General features: G+C 41.9%; 1 protein-coding gene across 3 annotated transcripts in view; it reads right to left on the minus strand.

The window, feature by feature from the left end:
- Positions 1 to 20,003, minus strand: part of ARMC4 (armadillo repeat containing 4) — a 378,797-nt gene that overhangs the window by 326,962 nt on the left and 31,832 nt on the right. For 2 of the 3 annotated variants that reach the window (XM_033931435.1, XM_033931436.1), the window contains exon 3: positions 6,527 to 6,681. In XM_033931435.1, coding sequence (XP_033787326.1) covers positions 6,527 to 6,681 — 155 coding nt within the window. Of the gene's footprint in view, positions 1 to 6,526; positions 6,682 to 6,918; positions 6,978 to 20,003 lie in introns of all 3 variants that reach the window. The other variant, XM_033931437.1, reaches the window with a different exon arrangement.

The following is a 20,003-nucleotide window of genomic DNA, read 5'->3' on the forward strand; positions in this document are numbered from 1 at the left end:
CATCAAATATCAATTAAATGCTGTAACCAACTACCACTTACACTACTTACACTTACACCACTATGTGACCACTATCTCAAGTTAAGGAAACTTTTTAAAGCATTTCTATACAAAGACTGGGAGCCAACTCTGAAGTAACTGAAATAGTAATTATAAAAGCCCATTCCTAAACAGTCTAATTAAACTCCTGGGACATAACGATGAGCCAACAATGATATTTACTTGAACTTGTAACTATGGGCTCCTTTTACTAAGGAGCGCCAGCATTTTTAGCATGCGCTGAAGATTAGCGAGCGCAAACCCCGCGCTAAATGAAAAATACTAACACAAACTCTATGGAGGTGTTAGCGTCTAGCGCGCACGCTAAAACCGCTAGCGCCCCTTAGTAAAAGGAGCCCTATATGTTTGTAACTATGACCTAAATGTACCAACAACTCTACTGAATGTCTGTAAACAACTCTACTGAATGTATGTCAAACTGTCAATCATAATTTCCTGGGTAACTGACCCAACTTCTTGTAATGTAATCTGACCTTGAACTGAATAGGTAAAGGCAGGTATAGAAACCTGACTGACATAACATAATAGATGTTTATGTTCAGAAACTATGAACCTATTGACAGACATGGAGAAAGGAGATTAAGTCAACTGAATTATCTGCGTTTTCTGTTCCTGGCCCACACATGTGGAATGTTCTGCTAGGAACCTTGTGACTTATATTAGATTGTAAAAGATTTTTGCTAGATTGTAAAAGATTGAAAAAGTGGGTAATCAAAAATAGGGGATTCAAGAGGTTTGCAAATAGCCCCATTTGATCTCTCACTTTTAGCCTATCATAAAACCACTGAAACCATCAGTTAGGTCTGGCTTTCTTTTCAGCTGGGTAAGATGATAACAAAACACTCAGAAATCATCACCAAGTATTCTGGAGAAAAGTTGCTCACAATAATGTGCTTCTTCAAACACTTAGGCCCATCCTGGATTATGTTCAGAAAGTAATCTGGACACAGGTTAGGTGCCCTATTCCTTATGAAAGGGTAAAACAAGGTAAAGGAGTTAGTAGCTCCTGCATAATAGAACATACAGGACATTCCAACTGAATTAATTTCCAGAGCTCAGCAGATCCTTGTATACTAGAGCTCAAATCACAGATCAAAAAACCACAAGGTAGTCTCTTTCAAGCCAAATTCTTGCTACCTATGCATTATCGGGTCCATATCTCAATGAATACACCAGGATTGGAAACACTTCCAGGCCCTTGCATATGCTACAACTATTGATCTTGTCTTACTCTGAAAGCAACTAACCCAACCAAGTAGCCTCTGCCCACTAGTGTTGCTTGCTCAAGAACCATACCAGTAGATCAAAGCAATCTGGATCCTGTAGAACTATTGGGCCCTTCATGAAAAGACTTGGATGGCAGGTAAGTCTGAGGCCTGCACCCAGTTGTAGATGTACCTGGTATGCATACTAACTGCATCTGGGCTAATCTGGTGCCACCAGAAGGACCCTTCCCCATACATTGTGATCCCATGCAACAAACAGCCTATCATGGGCACCGGAGGAGGAGGAGGCATAGAGGTCTGCTTTTGGTCACGAGCAGCACAAGGCTTCCAGACCTTCATCTCCTGCTTTCCCAGTAGAAGCTGACATCAACAGGCTAACTGCAGGAGATCCCCATCTCTTGACAAAACAAGTGAAGGCTTCCTGGTACTGGGATCTATGACTGAAAAAAAATGCACGGTGACCACTCCTGCCCTATATGCTGCTAGCAACGCTAACAGAAGAGCTTCTGCACATCAAAAAAAGACATTTGGGCTTCCATTTGCAGGGGTGCACTCATTGTGCACCCTTGGCGAATGACATAGGTCACTGCCATGGCATTGTTGACGGGGACCCAAACCACCTAAGTCTGGAGATCACTCTTGAATATTGAGAGCACCAGGCGAGTGATTGCCACCTTCCCTGGGAAGGGAGCCAGCGACCTTGGATAGAAGGTCCTTCGCAATGTGCTTATCAACCGTAAAGAATGGCAGCTGCAATCAATCTCATCTATAATAAAATACGTAGGGAACTCCCCTAGAAAGAGACTGGGGAACAACCACCAGAGGAGACTGCGCCAAGTTGACGCAATCTAAGTGTCTCTTAGCAGGACCACCTCTGGAATGGATCTGGAGTGGGCCTCTTAGCAGAGACCACCAGGAAAGAAAAGCCTCATGTAGTGGGCATAAAGGAGCTCTTGCCCATGGCACGATGCCCATGAATGTCCCAGCAGGCATTGCCAGACCACTGGCATTGGCATGTCCTGAAAAGCTCAAAACTGATGGAGAAGCTTCTTCTTGGGTGCCTTCGGAAGAAACACCATGTTTAGTCCTGTGGCAAAACAGACTACCAAACAGTCCAAGTCTGGCATCGTAGCAAGATGACTTTTCTGAAAGTTGACCACCTAGCTGAGCCGCTGCAGCAACTGCACAACATGATGAACTCTCTGTGTCCCTCCGACTCAGATTGGGTGCTGATGAGCCAATCAGCCGGATAAAGATGTACCTAGATGCCTAGCTGATGTAAATAGACTGCGACCAACACCATCACCTTGGTGAAGGGCTGAGGTGCAGCAACTAGTCCGAATGGCAGAGCTGCAAGCTTCCAATACATGGCACAGTAAATATGTCCTGTGTCCCAAAAATAGGGGAATATGTAAATAGGCCACTGACAAATCCCCTAGAGGCAAGAAATGTCCCTGGTGCGACTGAAGCAATCACTGACCTCACCTTTCCTATTCGGAATTATGGCAATGTGAGGGCCACATTGACTACTTTGAGATCCAGCCTCAGACTAGTCCCCAGATACTTTCTGACATGACAGAGAATATGGAGCATTTGCCAAAGCCTGAGACTTACCCTGAGATAGGCTCTAGGGCTTTTACATCTAGCAACCTGTGTACTGTTTGTTTCTGATCTGTGCAGCTTTTTCAGGTTGTCCTGCCAGAGAGTCCAGAAAAAATTCTGGGCAGGGATGAGAGAACTCAAGTTTGTTCCCCTCCTTCAGAATGGTCATAACCCAGCAGCCTTTGGTAATCTCCGACTAAGCCTTCAAAAATACTGAGCGCCTCCCCTCCCCAATGTGTGAAGGCTCGGCTGCTGCCCTGGCATCACAATTGCTTCTGAGGGATGGAGGCAACCCAAAAGGCATAAAATAGCATTCCGACCATCCGAGTAGCCCGCAGGCAGACTGTCCCCTGACTGCACATGGCACTGCTGGTAGGGACTTACACTCCTGGGGAAGAGAATCCTTGTCCCAGAGGGGCAGAGGATCTCCACGATCCCTGTGCGCCACGTTTAATGGAGTTTAGAGCCTAAATACAGCTGCGCTTCACCAGGGACACATTTGCACTGCCCTGGCTCAAATTTCAAATTCTGGTGCTTTTCTCAGGTGGACTGGGACACAGAACTACCAGAGGGAACAGGAGGGGCTGAAATAACACCTTCCACACAACCCTCACGTGCCACATGGAACATAGATGTTCCTCCAAATGCATCTGTCTCAAATAGGGCATGAATCTGCAATAATCTCCCAAACAAAAACGAGGTGTTTTGAGGCAGATAGAAGTGTTTTTGTTCAAATCTTGAAATCCAAGATGACCTCTGAAGCAGGGATTTCAGCACCAAAAATGGCTCAGGGAATGAAAAATGACAAATAAAAACAGCGATTTCAGGATTATAAAGGTGGGGGGACCTTGTACTAACTGCAAAACCTTCCAAAACATGTTTTTGAAGACCCCTCTAACTCAATCTCACAGGCTGTCAGCTCACACAAGAGAGGGAAGAAATGCTGCCAGCCCCAATCCTGGACAAACCACCATGGAGCCTCTGCTCTAGACCATTAGCGGATAGACATGGGGCGAGCTATGCTCCCAAGGGAACAGTCCTTGAGCTCCCGATCCATATATGTAGGCTGTCCAAGGGGTGCACTGCAAAGCAGCCAATTCCCTGGAAGCAGACTCCTAGCCTCAGAGTCTGTGATTTCCCACAGCCAGAGCTATCCCCAGGGGTAATCCTCTGCAGAACAAAAAAGAAATCACACAAATTAGTAGAGAATATGGAACTGGAAGATAAAATAAACACAAGCAGAAAGACAAGCTCTTACTGTCTCGCTTGTAGGAAAACAACTGAGGAGCTGATGGGCAGTGCAGAGATAAAGGAGGAGGTGCAAAAATATGCAAATGCAGCTTCCTACAAAGATCTCGCGAGAAGGGTCACATAATCCAAGGGTTCAGTGGGGTTGTACAAGAAATCAGATGCCTTTTATTCCCCCCTTTTTTCTTCCCAATCAAATACTCCTTTCTTTATCAAGGAACATTCTTTTTCCCTACCAGGGCCCCCCTTCTCTCCTTCCTTCACCATGGCATGTCTCTATTCTTTTTCCCTTTCATCAGGCTCACCTTCCTCCTCCTCCCAAATTCCCCTTTCCAACAGGCTCCTTCTTCTCTCACTCCCCCATCAAGCAGCTCCACTTATCTTCTCTTTACCCATCAGCCTTCCTCACCATTAGGTCCCCCCTCTATTTTATATCTTCCCTCCTCTTCTTCAAATTCCTCCACAGATCAGTCCCCCAAGGTACAATTAATCCAATAATAAATTTATTCAACAATAAATCCAACAAGCAACATAAATGTCCAGCATCATCCTGTTCTGGAGCCATGACAACATCAAATATGCTCAGAACCAGCAAGGCAAGGAAGATTGGGAAATTGATGAGTATGCAGGAACCCAATCTGAGATTATACACATTTATATATAGTGGACCTTGGCAGCAGCAACAGAACATAGGAGGCCTGATTTAGTATTTTTTTGGTCATTCTACCTCTTTGATAACCTCATCTTTCTGCAGTTCTGGCACCACAGAACACAAGGTACACAGTTAGCCCTGGTGGACTGCCAATCACTTTACCTGCCTTTTCTGTAGTGTATAACTTATTTACAACCCTCTTTTCTTGGACTAGGGAATTATGTGATTCCATCCAAATATGGACACAACACAAAATAATATGCAAAATTTGCATGCATATGATCGCAAAATTCCCAGGTGTACTAAGGATACAGGTAACTGGATAATGGTAATCATGTTCCTCCTACTCTTTGAAAACCTGTATTAGGCTCAAGGGTGAGAATTAAATTACTAAGTTATCCGCTCATATTTATTGCAGTTTCAGTTTTAAAGTCCTAAAATGTTTAAGCATGCCATTATCTATTCGATAAATTTGTAACTTGATAATTCATTTTCACTCTTTGTATTTCCCTAATATTTGTATTTTCACCGATTATTCCGTTTTCTTTGCTGTAAACCGCCTAGAACTGTGTGGTGCGGAGGTATTAAAGAATAAAGTTATTATTATTACTGGGTTTCTCCGAAAATAAGACACTGTATTATATTAATTTTGGGCCCAAAAAAGGCACTAACCCCCTCTTCTACTAAACCGCACTATCGGTTTTAGCGCGGGGAGCCGTGCTGAATGGCCTGCGCTGCTCCCAACACTCATAGTTCTTATCAGTGCCAGGACCAGCATGGGTCATTCAGCGCGGCTCCAGATGCTAAAACCACTAGCGCGGTTTAGTAGAAGAGGCTCCTAAGTCTTATTTTCGGGGATGTCTTATTTTTTTTCATGTACAATTATCTCTCCCTCCTCTACTCCACCCCAATTCTTCCTATTTCCTTTCTCTCCCCCACATGTACAGCATCTTTCCTCCCCTCTCACCCATCCCTTGTGCAGCAGAACCCTTGCAGCTTCTATCCCTCCCTCCATCCCATCCCTTGTGCAGCAGAACCCTTGCAGCTTCTATCCCTCCCTCCCTCCATCCCTTGTGTAGCAGAACCCTTGCATCATCTATCCCTTCCTCCCTCCCATCCCTTGTGCAGCAGAACCCTTGCAGCTTCTATCCCTCCTTCCCATCTCTTGCAGCTTCTATCCCTCCCTCCCATCCCTGGTGCAGAAGAACCCTTGTAGCTTCTATCTCTCCTTTCCTCCATCTCCCCGTGTAGCATTTTTCTATCCCCCTGCCGCCCACGCCCCATCTCTCCCTCCCATCCGAACCGTGAGACAGAAATAAATAACTTATAATAAACCAGCAGCGTAGGCAGCAATCCAGACAGGCTGCTTTGCGGCCTTCTATTGCCCGGCCATTCCTCTGCTGCGCTGCTATTATCAGTGATGCGGCAGAGGAACGGCCGGGGGATAGAAGGTTGCAAAGCAGCCTGTCTAGACTGCTGCCGGTTTGTTATAAGATATTTATTTCTGTCTCACGGTTCAGATGGGAGGAAGAGATGGGGCGGGGGGGGAGCGCTGCTGCTGCTGCCGCCGGCGACTAGAGTTTATTTTCGGGGATAGGGCTTATATTAAGACCTACCCCCAAAATCATGCTAGGGCTTATTTTCGGGGTAAGTCTTATTTTTGGGGAAACATGGTATCATCTTATTTAAAAGAAGGGCAATATATACATTTTAATTATTAACAAAGGGACCACACAACCTTCAAGACATGCTTGTGCCTCTTTTAACTTGTCCTTGGAGACGTATAGTAAATAAGACAGCTGACCAAAACTTGATACTTTGATAGTAGATACAGAAAGTAGAAGCAAAGGACGTCCATTTTTGTCTGTTTCAATGGATCTCACAGTTGCTCCACTAGAATAAAACAGAAAGTAAAAAACATACCATGTTAGCATGGAGAAACTAAAATGTATTTCAAGTAGATAGATATACCTTTCTATGGCAAACAAATGTTTAAAGAAACCAGCTTATGAATATTGTACTAAGGTATCTTCCTAAATATAATGGACATGGAATTTAGGAGTTCCAAAGCTGGTGTCTTTAAACATTACTACATGATTTTTTAAAAAAGCAAGCAGAAATTATTTTTACCTGTTAATTTTCTTTCCTTGAGTCTTACTAGATCAGTATAATCCAATGAGTTGTAGCCCCTTGACAGATGAGAAACAGAGAAATGTGAATATATCCTTTCAGGGATACCACTGATACATAAGGAGTGCTGCAGCCTGGAATATTTCAGTATACTAATGCCAAAGTCAAACTAAATAACCAAGAATGCAAAAAAATTAAAGAATCCAGGAATCTACCAAGGGAATTCTCTGAGAAGAACAAATATGGAGGGGCTTTGTCTTCCTCCTGCCATGAGGGATAGAATTTTAGTACATCCATTGGTTTGATCTAGCAGGATAATATGGAAAATGAAATTATTCTTACCTGATAACTTCCTTTCCTTGTATCCTGCTAGACCAATCCAGCACCCCTCCCAAGAAGACTGTTTCCTTGAAATATCCTCTGAGCATTCAAGCTAGGGAATGCTGCTAGATCAGTCCAGACCAATAAGATGTACTAAAATTCTATCACAAAGCTCCTCCATAATCACCCTGCAAATGCATTATCTTTCTGTGCTGAAACATGTAGTTAATGAAGAAATGCAGTGATGGCCATATCATCATTTAGCAGATCTCTTCCTGAGAGACAGTTCTGACTTCCACCTAGGAAACTGTTTTCAATCTCATCAAACACACTCAAAGGCCTTCTGGGACCACCCTATCACTGGAAACATATGCAGACTTAATAGCAGCTTTAATCCACCAGGCAACAGTAACCTTGGAGGATGAGCGAAGGGCACAAACAAATGATCCAATTTTCTAAAACTATTTCTGACCTCTAGACAACAAAGAAATATTCTGCAAACATCTAACTTATAAAGAACTCTCAGAATTCTCCTTCTTAGCTGTCCTAAAATACCAGAAGGGAGAAAGATTCATTCAAGTGCAAAGAGAACAATACCTTCAGCAAAAAGGATGAACTATTCAAATCTAAACATAATCCTCTGAGAAATATAAAAAGAGAGTCTGGACATGAAAGAGCTCAGAATTCTGAGAACACGCAGAACTATCAGAAATACCATTTCAAGTGGAGATCATAACATAACATATATAACATAAAAATACTGCAATACCATTAAATTCACAGTTTACAAAAAAAAGTAAACATACAATTGGATAAATAATGTTAATTACCCCAAAATCTAGGAAACAAATAAGTTCTTAATTATTTCCTAAAATGTTGATAAAAACTGGAGGTCGATATAAATTTAAGATCCTTATCCCATAATGCTACTTGAAATGAATAACGATGTTATATTGGCATCCCTTAATAGATGGAAAAACAAATAGAGCATGTATGCTTCAAGAACGCATGCTAAATGCTAACACGTCCATTATATCCTATGGACGCATTTAGCGCGCACTAAAACGGCTAGTGCAACTTAGTAAAAGTACTCTAGAATTTGCAAAAGTGAATGAGTCTACAAGATAATTGGGTATTTGACCTGATAACATCTTAAAGCAAAAGAATCCAAACTTTAATTTCACTCAAGCTTCAACAAGCAGCCAATGTAGTTCACAAAAAAAGGAGTAACATGATCAAATTTTTTCAGATTAAAAATCAGTTGAATGGCTGCATTCTGGATGATACATAATCTACGAAGATTTTGCAGTAGTCCAAGTGATTTTGAACTAATGATTGTAAAAGATGAAACATTAAAGTATGCTCTATTGGTACGCTATTTCCACAGCATGTGGAAACCCTTTCACACTATACCATCTACCTGATTTTTCATAGTTCAATTCTGATCCAAATTCACTCCCAGAATCTTAATAGTAGATTGAACAGGATAAGTTATGGCATTTAGAGTCAAGGAGCTCCGGTGTAATTTTGGTATGGTGAAGCAAAGAAAAATTTTGTCTTTTCTGAATTAAGTTTCAATTTAAATTCAATCATCCACTGTTCAATAATCTGAAATATGTTGGCAACTAACTGACTGATATGAGAAATTGGAATTAAAATTGTGATGTCATCTGCATAAGTAAACGACTTAATCCCAAGATTAGATAACCTAAAGCACAATGAAGATAAGCATACATTGAAAAACAAAGGGGAAAGCAGAGAGCCCAGTGGAACTGCCAGAGAAGTCATCATTAAATCAAACCTGCTAAGTGCATGATGAAAGCCTCGGAATCAGTCATAGACTTTATCTTGTATGCCAATAGCATCCAGGCATCCTAATAATTTTTTATGAGCTACTAAATCAAATGAACTACTCAGGTCGAACTGCATTATCAAATTATTTAGAGAATCTAGGATGGCAGCTAGAACTGTCTCAGTACTAAATAAAGGCCTAAAGCCTGATTGGGACACGTGTAAAAGAGAGCAATGCTCTAAGCAGTTTAATAACTGAAAGTGAACCAAACCTTCCATTAATTTTGAAAAAAAATAAATAAATAAAAGGGATGCAATTAGTCTATACTTTGTAACTAATGAGTTGGATTACTTAATACGCAGTTATTTCTAGATGCCTTTTTCTAGCCAATAATTTTCCTCTCTGGCAGAATTGATGAATTATTAATGATCTTTACTATGCAAGCTATGGTATTATTTTCTAGACATGATTTCTAAGGATTGTTTGTATGTTTATTTTATTATGTTTTTGTTTTAAAATTATGTAAACCATTTAGTTTTAAACGGTATAGAAATTTTTAAAATAAATACATTCTTTAGAATTTTTAACTATAGGGGTAATTATGAAACATCCTCCTTTTGATGGAACTTTGACAAAAACCAACATATAGGACAGCCAGTTAAATATTTCTAGTTGAAAATCCAATGGGGCAACTTTCATAACTGTTGGACAGCAAAGATCCAAATGACAAAGCGAGATAACGTACTTATGGAAGAAGCCTGTGAATGAATTTAAGATATAAACTGTGTTTCTTTTATTTACAAAACAATTGCATTATTAATCAGACATTAAGGGCTTTTACAAAGCAGCGCTAGCGGTTTTATCGCACGCACCGGATTAGCGCGCACTAGCCGGAAATCTACCGCCTGCTCAAAAGAGGCGGTAGCAGCTAGTGCACGCAGCAATTTAGCGTGCACTATTCCGAACGTTAAGGCCCTAGTGCGGCTTTGTAAAAAGAAGCCCTAATATTTAGATCACAAATATCTTAAAGAAGCTTTTAGACAGTAGACTCACATTATTTTTGTTATTTGACATATCTTTGTTATATATCATCAGGTCCAGATTTATTACATGCTCTAGAAATTATATGTTATATTATATTACATCACGCTGTATAAATATATTTTAAAAATTTCCATGTCATATTTATTACATATCACAAAAGTAGCACTTCACACAACTCGTTTGTGCAAGAATCTGTTAAGTCCACTCACCTTAAACAGCCAGTTGCAGCTTCATGGTTTCCCATTTTCATTTCACTCAACACCATTTGGCATCTAACTTTGTCATCATTCCTATGAATACAGATTCTAGCCAGTACGATCTCCAATTTTGTTGAAAGTTGAAGGATCTTTGCTTACTTTGATCATTTGAACCATCTATACAGCAGAGCTTGCAACCACAATCAGGGCCACTAAACTGCTGTATTGTTATCTGTCCTTCTCCATTCACAAATTCCTTTCCCTTCACACATTTAATTTTTGTTACAGTTTGTTTCCAGTTGCTGTCATCACACTTTAGTTTTTTAGTATTTTGACAGGATAATTAGATATTTTCACTTATGACCACCATGCTCAAAAACAAAGAATTGCTCTGCCTCGCAGCACTATTAGCAAGGCTAATGCACCCATGCTTTAAAAAGTATGGGCCCATAAATGTATTTACTATACATTACTATCACTACAAATTAATTAAATTGACTTGAATAGCTCTTTATAATTAAATATAAGCGTAGTTAGCAGATACAAATACTGAGCATGTGAAGTGACTAATATATTAGGAAATATTATTATTATTATTATTCTTTATTCTTATATACCGCCATACCCAGTGAGTTCTAGGCGGTTTACATCAATTAGCAAATGATCTGCATTGACAAGCAGATTTACAACAAAATTTGAAGCAGATTTACAACAAATTACAAGCAGATTTACGATAAATTACAATGATTTACAATAGTCAGCAGTGAAATTACAGCGATTTACAACTGTCTGCAATGAGGGGAAGATTTACATCAGTATAACAGAAATTGCAGGTTTGGTCGAACTAGATAAGGGAAGTAGAGAGTGTGGAAGGGAGGGTCTGGTGAAGGAGGAAGGGGGCAGGGGTGGGGTAAGTGTTATGTGGGGTGAACGGAATATTAAGGGTTGTGTTTGCTGAATAGGTAAGTTTTTAGTAGTTTTCTGAAGGCAAGGTAAGCAATGGCATGCAGTTAGAGCCTTCGTGGGATTCAGTGAATCCCCTGATGGCTGAAGCAATTGAAGCTGCAGGCTCCCAGCTCCTGTTCCTTACCTCCATCCTGAGCTCCTGCAGTCAGGGGATTATCTGGTAGTGAAACCCACAGCCCTACCTGTTTTGGTTTTTTTTCTTGCTGGTTTGATTGGTTGAGCAATAAAACTGCAACAAGCAAAAAAAAAAAAAAAAGAAGGGTAGGGCTGTGGGATTCACTACTAGATAAAGAATCCCTTAGGGCATGCCACATTTACTTAAGAACTTAAGAATAGCCTTACTGGGTCAGCCCAATGGTCCATCAAGCCCAGTAGCCTGTTCTCACAGTGGCCAATCCAGGTCACTAGTACCTGGCCAAAACCCAAAGAGTACCAACATTCCATGCTACCGATCCAGGGCAAGCAGAGGCTTCCCCCATAAATTTGTCCAAACCTTCCTTAAAGCCAGCTACGCGATCCACTTTTACCACAACCTTTGGTGACGTGTTCCAGAACTAAACTATTCTCTGAGTACTGAAGTACTGAAGGAACAGTTCCGGATGCTAGGAAGGAAGCTGAAGACCAGAACGCAGAGGATAGCATTCTTGGAGATCCTGCCGGTACCCAGGGCCGACGAGAAGAGGCAGATGGAGCTGCAAGAAGTCAACATGTGGATGCGGCGCTGGTATGAGGAAGAAGGATTCCACTTCATGTGCAACTGGATGACATTCTGGGGGAAGAGCAAGCTATTCAGGAAGGACGGACTTCACCTCAGCAGAGATGGAACGAGGCTACTTGCAAGCAACATCAAAAGAGAAGTTGAGAAGTTTTTAAACTATGAAGAAGGGGAAAACCAACAGTTGACCAAGAGAGTCGATGGTTCAGGAACCGGTAAACCCGGAGGATACATTGCAGGAAGATAGAAGGGAAGACTCACCGTATCACAGGCAAGACAGATCGAAAGGGACACAAGAGGGAAGGAAATGCAAGAAAGGGACAGGCCGCAAACTCAAGTTTATGTACACGAACACAAGGAGCAGTGTTCTCCCCAGGGCCTTTCAGCCGGGCGCTACGCCCGGCTAATTTAGATGACCACCCGGCTGTCATCTATCGCAGATTCTGCTGCTGCCGCCGCTGCTCAACATTTTTAAAAAAACACCTCTCACCGGCTTGAAGACACGAACTCAGTGATTTGTATTTATTTCACAGGCAGCTTCGGGGCTCTAAGGTGTGCTGTGCCGGCTTCCCTTCTCTTCCCTCCGAAACCGGAAGTTCTGGGGAAGGGGGGGAAGAGAAGGGAAGCCTGTGAAATAAATACAAATCACTGCCGATAAGCACGGGACGGCACATCAGAAGCCGATCTGAAAGGCAGTCCTCAGGTTGCCTCCAGTTTTGCTCGGGAGGGTTACTGAGCTATTTTGCTGTTTTTTTTAACCAAGCTCTGTCCTCTGATTGGGTATGTTTCCCTGTCTCCAGAAAGCAGAATAATCCTTCTGTTAAGTGTAAACAACACCTCCCACAAAGCTGCTGATAATGCCTCTGCTCAGATCGTGTGGCTGCAGTGAATCTGGGACGACTCTGGGAGGAAAAAAAGGTGTCAGTTCCCTTCAGTTCCGGCAAGCAGAGTGATCAAGACCACGTGGGGGGTTTCTGCCTCGGGAAAGTTTAGTTTTTGGTTTGTAATGTCATTTTTTTTCTTGAGAGGGAGCAGAGTCCCAGTTGTGCCTCTGCCACTTGAATTTCCTGGCGAAGGAAGGGGGTCAGTTTCTCTGATCTTTCCTAAGTCACAGCAAAAGCCCATCGAGCCCCAAAAGAGGCAGGACAGCAAGTCATTATTAATCAGTTGTATGCATTTATGGGTAGCAAAGAGAGTTTTCTCACTGGGTTTCAGTGCTGTTTGCTATTTGAACTGCAGTGCTTAATACCCTTTCAGGACCATAAGGATCGTAGGCCAATTTTTGTGGTTTTGACGACATTTTTATGGTAAAAAGGGCTTGCAGATGCCAAAAAATTGATTTTTTTTGTGAAATATCATTATTTTTTTTTAAAAAAATCACACTTCTGGCTTATGGACAGTGTGGCAAGTGAATCTTCTCGTCAATCTGGCAACGACGCTAATGAATGAATGTCGGAACCAGTTTGTTTACATAAAGGCAGTATCATATGGAATCCGTACATATCAAATTTAGAACTGTAGACTATCCCAATCAAAATTTATAGGATTTTAAAGTTATGGGACAAATATGTCCCTTGGTCCTGAAAGGGCTACGGTGTGCAGCTCAGAAGAGAGGTGTTTTTTTTGTGGGTTTAGAAAAAAAATCATATCCCTTACAATACAGGGAAAAAATCTTGGCAAATCATCAGAAGAGAGCTGCTACTTGAAGCTCCTACAATGGTATAATTTTGAAGTGCAGGGATTTTCATGCTGTGCATTGTGCACAGATGTTGGTATGAGTTAATGATTGCGCAAACTGGGCTATGTGCACGGCTGCTGTTTCCAAGTCCTGCAAGAAGGTAGAGTTGTAGTTCCATGACAGAAATCGAGTTTCATGGGGCTGCAAGATCCTCGTTTTACCCAGTCCTCTAGGTTTGTGTGTTGTCACTATGCATGTCATATTTTTTGTGGTGTTTTGGGGGACACGAGTGACTAATTATACTATTCTTGGGTCTCTTTTTGGTATCAAACAAAGTTGTTCCTTAAGGATCTTTTTCCTGTACATGTTCTTGCCCTAGATGGAAACACCAGGAATAGTCTGTCATAGGAAAGGAAGGGTCAGAGAGAGGATGGACAGTGGATGCAAGGGTCAGAGAGAGAGTGGAGAGTAGATGGAAGGGGTAGAGAGCGAGAGGGCAGAGGCTGGGTAGAAGGGGCAAAGAGAGATGATAGATGTTGCATGGAAGGGAGTGAAGACAAATGTTGAATAGAAAGAAGAGAGTGAAGAGAAAAGATGATTAAAGCAGAAACGACAAAAGATAGAAAAAAAAATTGTTGCTCTATGTAGAATCAAGTAGTATTGTAACTATTGATTAAAGTTTATATATAGGAAATGGAAATAAGGCAGTTTTTTGAGACTAAACCCCTTTCCTCAGGTCAGGACAGGATACCATAACAGCTTTAAACTGTACTGTCTTGAAGAAAGATTTGGTCTCTGAAAGCTAATTGAAAAATGGATTAGTCCAATAAAATGGTATTTTCTTATTTCTCATTATTTGTTTTATTTCTATTTGTTAATTTGTAAAAAGTGGTGATTGTTATATATCAGTTTTTTCAAATTTACATCTACTGTCTTTATATTTTGCACAGTAATAGGGACATGTGTCACTGTTTCTGTGGTGTTGCATTGTATGCAGTCTGGTTTCTTGGTTCAGTTTAACTTTTGTCTACATATTTCTAGTTTTAGTTTGTGATTATTTCATATTGGGCGAGGGTGTATCTGTTCTGTGTGTATAAAAAGGACATGGCTTTCTGTTAGCAATGACTGTACAGGATCAATTGACTGACTGTGCAGGATCTGGCTTTAGTTTTACAATGTGTGTGTTGGTGTTCTAGTGCTCACTGCAGTGTTTAAGATGCTGCCTTTTCCTAGGTGCACCCTTGTTGTGTGACTCATGGATTATTACTAAAAATATTTTTTTTATATAGAGAAGAGTTTAAAAAAAATGATCAGCACTGGCTATCACATATACTAGGTACGCCACAGGATTTAATGACCCTATTCTTACTTTACTGTTACACACCCACTATAAAGAATTAAATTAAAGTTGTATTAATAAGCAGCTTTCAAATGACATTATAAGCAAATAAAAATAAAATATTTTTAATACATTGCTAATTATTACCTGCATCTTTACCTAAACTGTTTTGCCCTAGCTCTCACTTTGATCTTAATCTGCTACTTTATTATTTTGCTGTAGTGCAATCACACAGGTTTCTTTCAAGGCTCAGTAACACCTCTCCATAAATTATGTGGAAGAGGTCTGGAAGTGCGGATCGCATCTATTTCATATCCTCAGTGAGACCTCAGGAAGGAACCTAGTGATCAAAACATTATTAGAGGTGCTGTAGAGTTGTTTCTTGTATGACTGGGTGAGCTATATTTATCTTTTTTTTTCTTAGTTGTTTAAATTCATGCAGAAATAAATGGCTAAATTGAACCCAATGATTTCATTAACGCATTTCCCTTTTTTAAACCTCTTTACCATTTGAAAGAGGGTGCATATCTAATTATTCACTTCTAGAATTGGATACTTCTTAAATTTAGTAAAAATATTCTGGCACAAGTGTCAAACCTTAAAAAAGGAAGTCATATTGAGCATTAGAAAACAATAATAATTAACTAATAAAAATAGTACACATTTAGGGCTCATTTTAAAAAGGTACGCTAGCGTTTTTAGCGCACGCACCGGATTACCGTGCGCTATCTGAAAAACTACCACCTGCTCAAGAGGAGGCAGTAGCAGCTAGCACACGGGGCATTTTAGCGTACGCTATTCCGCGCGTTAAGGCCCTAACACACCTTTGTAAAAGGAGCCCTTAATTTTCCCCAAACAAATTTCCCCACCCCACCCGGCTACTTTTTCATGCCACCCGGCTGGAAAAAATTTCTGGGGAGAACACTGAGGAGCCTAAGGAATAAGATGGGTGAATTAGAAGCTATGGCACAAAAAGATAACGTGGAAATCATCGGTATCACGGAAACATGGTGGACTGAGGAAAATGTCTGGGACACTGTACTCCTGGGATACAAACTATACTGCAGAGACAGAGTGGCTCAGAAAGGTGAGGGCATTGCCATATACGTCAAAGAGGGAATTGAATCTACTGGAGAGAACACGCCACAACAGACAGATAAGTTTAGAGTCTCTATGGGTCAAAATTCCGGGAACAAATGGACTGGAAATGAAGATCGGCATCTACTACCGACCCCCAAAGCATTCCAAAGAAATTGATGGAGAAATGACAGACGAGATTAAATGCAACTGCAAGGGAGGCAACGTAGTTATCATGGGTGTCTTCAATTATCCGGGGATAGACTGGAACCTAGGCACCTCCGGCTGTGCTAGAGAGACCAAGTAGAGAATGACACGGTGACAAAATTCATCACCATTCCCGTCCCCGTGGATAACCGCGGGAAATAATCCCATGTCATTTTTTAGTGTCTATTTCAACCTCAGTCCTTCTGCACCAGCATTCTTCAAAGCAAAGCTTGAGGGTCAGTGGTTGTGGCCATTCATATTCTGATTCTTCCCTCTCTCCTTAAAGAATGACATGAAGATGATTTCTCGCGGTTATCCACGGGGACGGGGCGGGAACGGTGATGAATTTTGTCACCGTGTCATTCTCTAAGACCAAGTTCCTGGATGCTGTAGGCGATTGCTTCCTGGAACAACTTGTCAAGGAAAATACAAGAAGAAATGCAGTTCTGGACTTAATTCTAAATGGACTGTGAGGACCGGCACAAGGTGTAGAAGTAGAAAGGACGCTGGGAAATAACGATCACCACATGATCCGCTTTGACCTGGACACAGGGGCGAAACATTGGTACAGAATGACAACCACGGCACTGAACTACCGAAAAGGGAATTACGAAGAGATGATACTCATGGTGGGGAAGAAGATTAAGAAGAGGATAAGCATTGTAAAAACGCTAGAGCAAGCTTTTTAAGGACACAGTCACCGAGGTGCAAGATCTATATATACTGTATAACAACAAGGGATCCAAGAGGAAAAAAAAACAAGGAACTGGCGTAGCTCACTGTAGAGGTGAAGGAAGCGATCAGCGACAAGAAAACTTTGTTTAAGGAATGGAAAAGGTCAAGAATGGATGAAAACTGGAATAAGCACAAACACCATCAACGCAGGTGCCATAAGGTGGTAAAAGGAGCCAAAAGAGATTATGAGGAAAAATAGCCAAGGAGGTGGAAAACTTCAAGCCGTTCTTTCGATATATTAAGGGGAAATGACTTGCGAAGGAAGCTGTGGGACAGTTGGATGACCATGGAATAAAGGGAGTGCTAAAGGAGGACAAAGCAATCGCCGACAAACTGAACACATTTTTTAAGTCTGTATTTACCGAAGAGGATATACACAGCATACCAGAACCCATCAGGCTATATGCTGGAAACGAAGATGGGAAACTGACAGGGTTGATGGTCAGTCTAGAAGAGGTATGCAGGCAGATCAATAGGCTTAAGAGCAATAAATCCCCAGGACCGGATGGCATCCATCCGAGGGTCATCAAGGAACTGAAAGGGACTACAGCTGAACTGCTTCAACTAATAGTCAATCTGTCGATCAAATCGGGAAAGATTCCGGAAGACTGAAAGGTGGCGAATGTTACACCGATCTTCAAAAAAGGTTCGAGGGGAGATCCGACAAACTACAGACTGGTGAGTCTGACCTCGGTAACGGGAAAGATGGTAGAGGCGCTGATATAGGACCTCATCATTGATCACATTGACGGACATGGTCTGATGAGGACTAGCCAGGAAAGATACTTGGGAGTTCTGATCGACAAGTCAATGAAGCCGTCCATGCAATGCGTGGCGGCGGCGGCGAAAAGGGCAAACAGAATGTTAGGAATGATTAAGAAGGGGATCACAAACAGATCAGAGAAGGTTATCATGCCGCTGTACGCGTACCGGGCCATGGTACGCGCTCACCTGGAATACTGCATCCAGCACTGGTTGCCATACATGAAGGAGGACATGGTACTACTCGAAAGGGTCCAGAGAAGAGTGACTAAAATGGTTAAGGGGCTGGAGGAGTAGCCATACAGTGAGAGATTGGAGAAACTGGGCCTCTTCTCTCTTGAAAAGAGGAGACTGAGAGGGAACATGATTGAAACATTCAAAATACTGAAGGGAATAGACTTAGCAGATAAAGACAGATTGTTCACCCTCTCCGAGGCAGGGAGAACGAGGGCACTCTCTAAAGTTGAAAGGGGATAGATTCCGAACAAACGTAAGGAAGTTTTTCTTCACCTAGAGAGTGGTGGAAAACTGGAACACTCTTCCGGAGTCTGTTATAGGGGAAAGCACCCTCCAGGGATTCAAGACAAAGTTGGACAAGTTCCTGCTAAACTGGAACGTACGCAGGTGAGGCTGGACTCATTTAGAGCACTGGTCTTTAACCTGAGGGACGCCGCATGAGTGGACTGCTGGGCACGATGGACCACTGATCTGATCCAGCAGCGGCAATTCTTATGTTCTTAGTCTTTGTAATTTTTGACAGAGTAAAAAATCGATCCATTTGTACTCATTCTACTCCACTCAGGATTTTGCAGACTTCAGTCATATCTCCCCTCAGCCTTCTCTTTTCCAAGCTGAAGAGCCTTTAACCTTTTAGGTCTTTGCTCATACGAGAGGAGTTCCATCCCCTTTATCATCTTGGTCGCTTTTCTTTGAAACTTTTCTAGTGCCGCTGTATCTTTCTTGAGATAAGGAGACCAGAACTGAACGCAATGCTCCAGGTGAGGTCACACCATGGAGCGATACAAAGACATTATAATATCTTTAGTCTTGTTAACCATCCCTTTGTCAATAATTCCTAGGATCTTGTTTGCTTTTTTGCCACCACTGCACATTGGGTGGAAGGTTTCATCGTATTATCTACAATGACACCCAGATCCCTTTCTTAGGTGCTAACCCCCAAGATGGATTCTAGCATCCTGTAACTGTGACTTGGAATACTCTTCCCAATATGCTTCACTTTACATTTGTCCACATTAAATTACACTTGGACACCCAGTCTTCCAATATCCTAAGGTCTGCCTGCAACGTTTCACAATCCACATGCATTTTAACAACTTTGAAACAGTTTAGTGTCATCTGCAAATTTAATCACCTCACTCGTAGTTTCAATTTCCATATAAATAAGTTAAATAGCACCAGTCCCAGCACAAATCCCTGCAGAACTCCACTGTTTACTCTCCTCCATTGAAAAAAATGACCATTTAACCCTACCCTCTATTTTCTATCCAATAACCAATTCCTAATCCACAACTGAACTTTGCCACCTTTCCCATGACTCTTTAATTTTCTCAGGAGCCTCTCATGAGGAACTTTATCAAAAGCTTTCTGAAAATCTAGATACACTATAACAACCGGATCACCTTTATCCACATGTTTATTCACACCTTCAAAGAAGTCAAGCAAATTGGTGAGGCAAAATCTCCCTCGGCTGAACCCATGCTGACTCCGTCTCATTAAATCATGTTTGTCAACGTGTCCAACAATTTTATTTTTTATAATCATTTCCACCATTTTGTCCAGCACTGAATTCAGGCTTACCGGTCTATAATTTCCCAGATCTCCCCTGGAACCCTTTTTAAAAATTGGCGTAACATTGGCCACCCTCCAATCTTCAGGTACTACAGATGATTTTAGCGACAGGTTACAGCAATTTCATGTTAGAGTTCTTTTAGTACCCTGGGATTTATTACATCCAGTCCAGGTGATTTATCATTTGTCGATTTGGCTTGGTATATATTCAAGATAGAGAGCTGCACGGGAACCGGGACGACGGGGATCCCGCGGGTTCCCCCTTTGGGTCACGGGGATCCCGTGAGGACGCCCCCTAGGGTCACGGGGGTTCCGTGGGGACGCCTCTGAGGGTCACGGGGGTCCTGCGGGGTTGGATGGCACTCGAGCCGCGAGGCTAGTCTCCTTCTCCTTACCTGCCCTGCCGCAGCACACAGCCGAACGGAAGTCTTCCCGATGTCAGC

The sequence above is a fragment of the Geotrypetes seraphini genome, chromosome 2, assembly GCF_902459505.1.
Source record: "Geotrypetes seraphini chromosome 2, aGeoSer1.1, whole genome shotgun sequence".
Taxonomy (NCBI): Eukaryota; Metazoa; Chordata; class Amphibia; order Gymnophiona; family Dermophiidae; genus Geotrypetes; species Geotrypetes seraphini.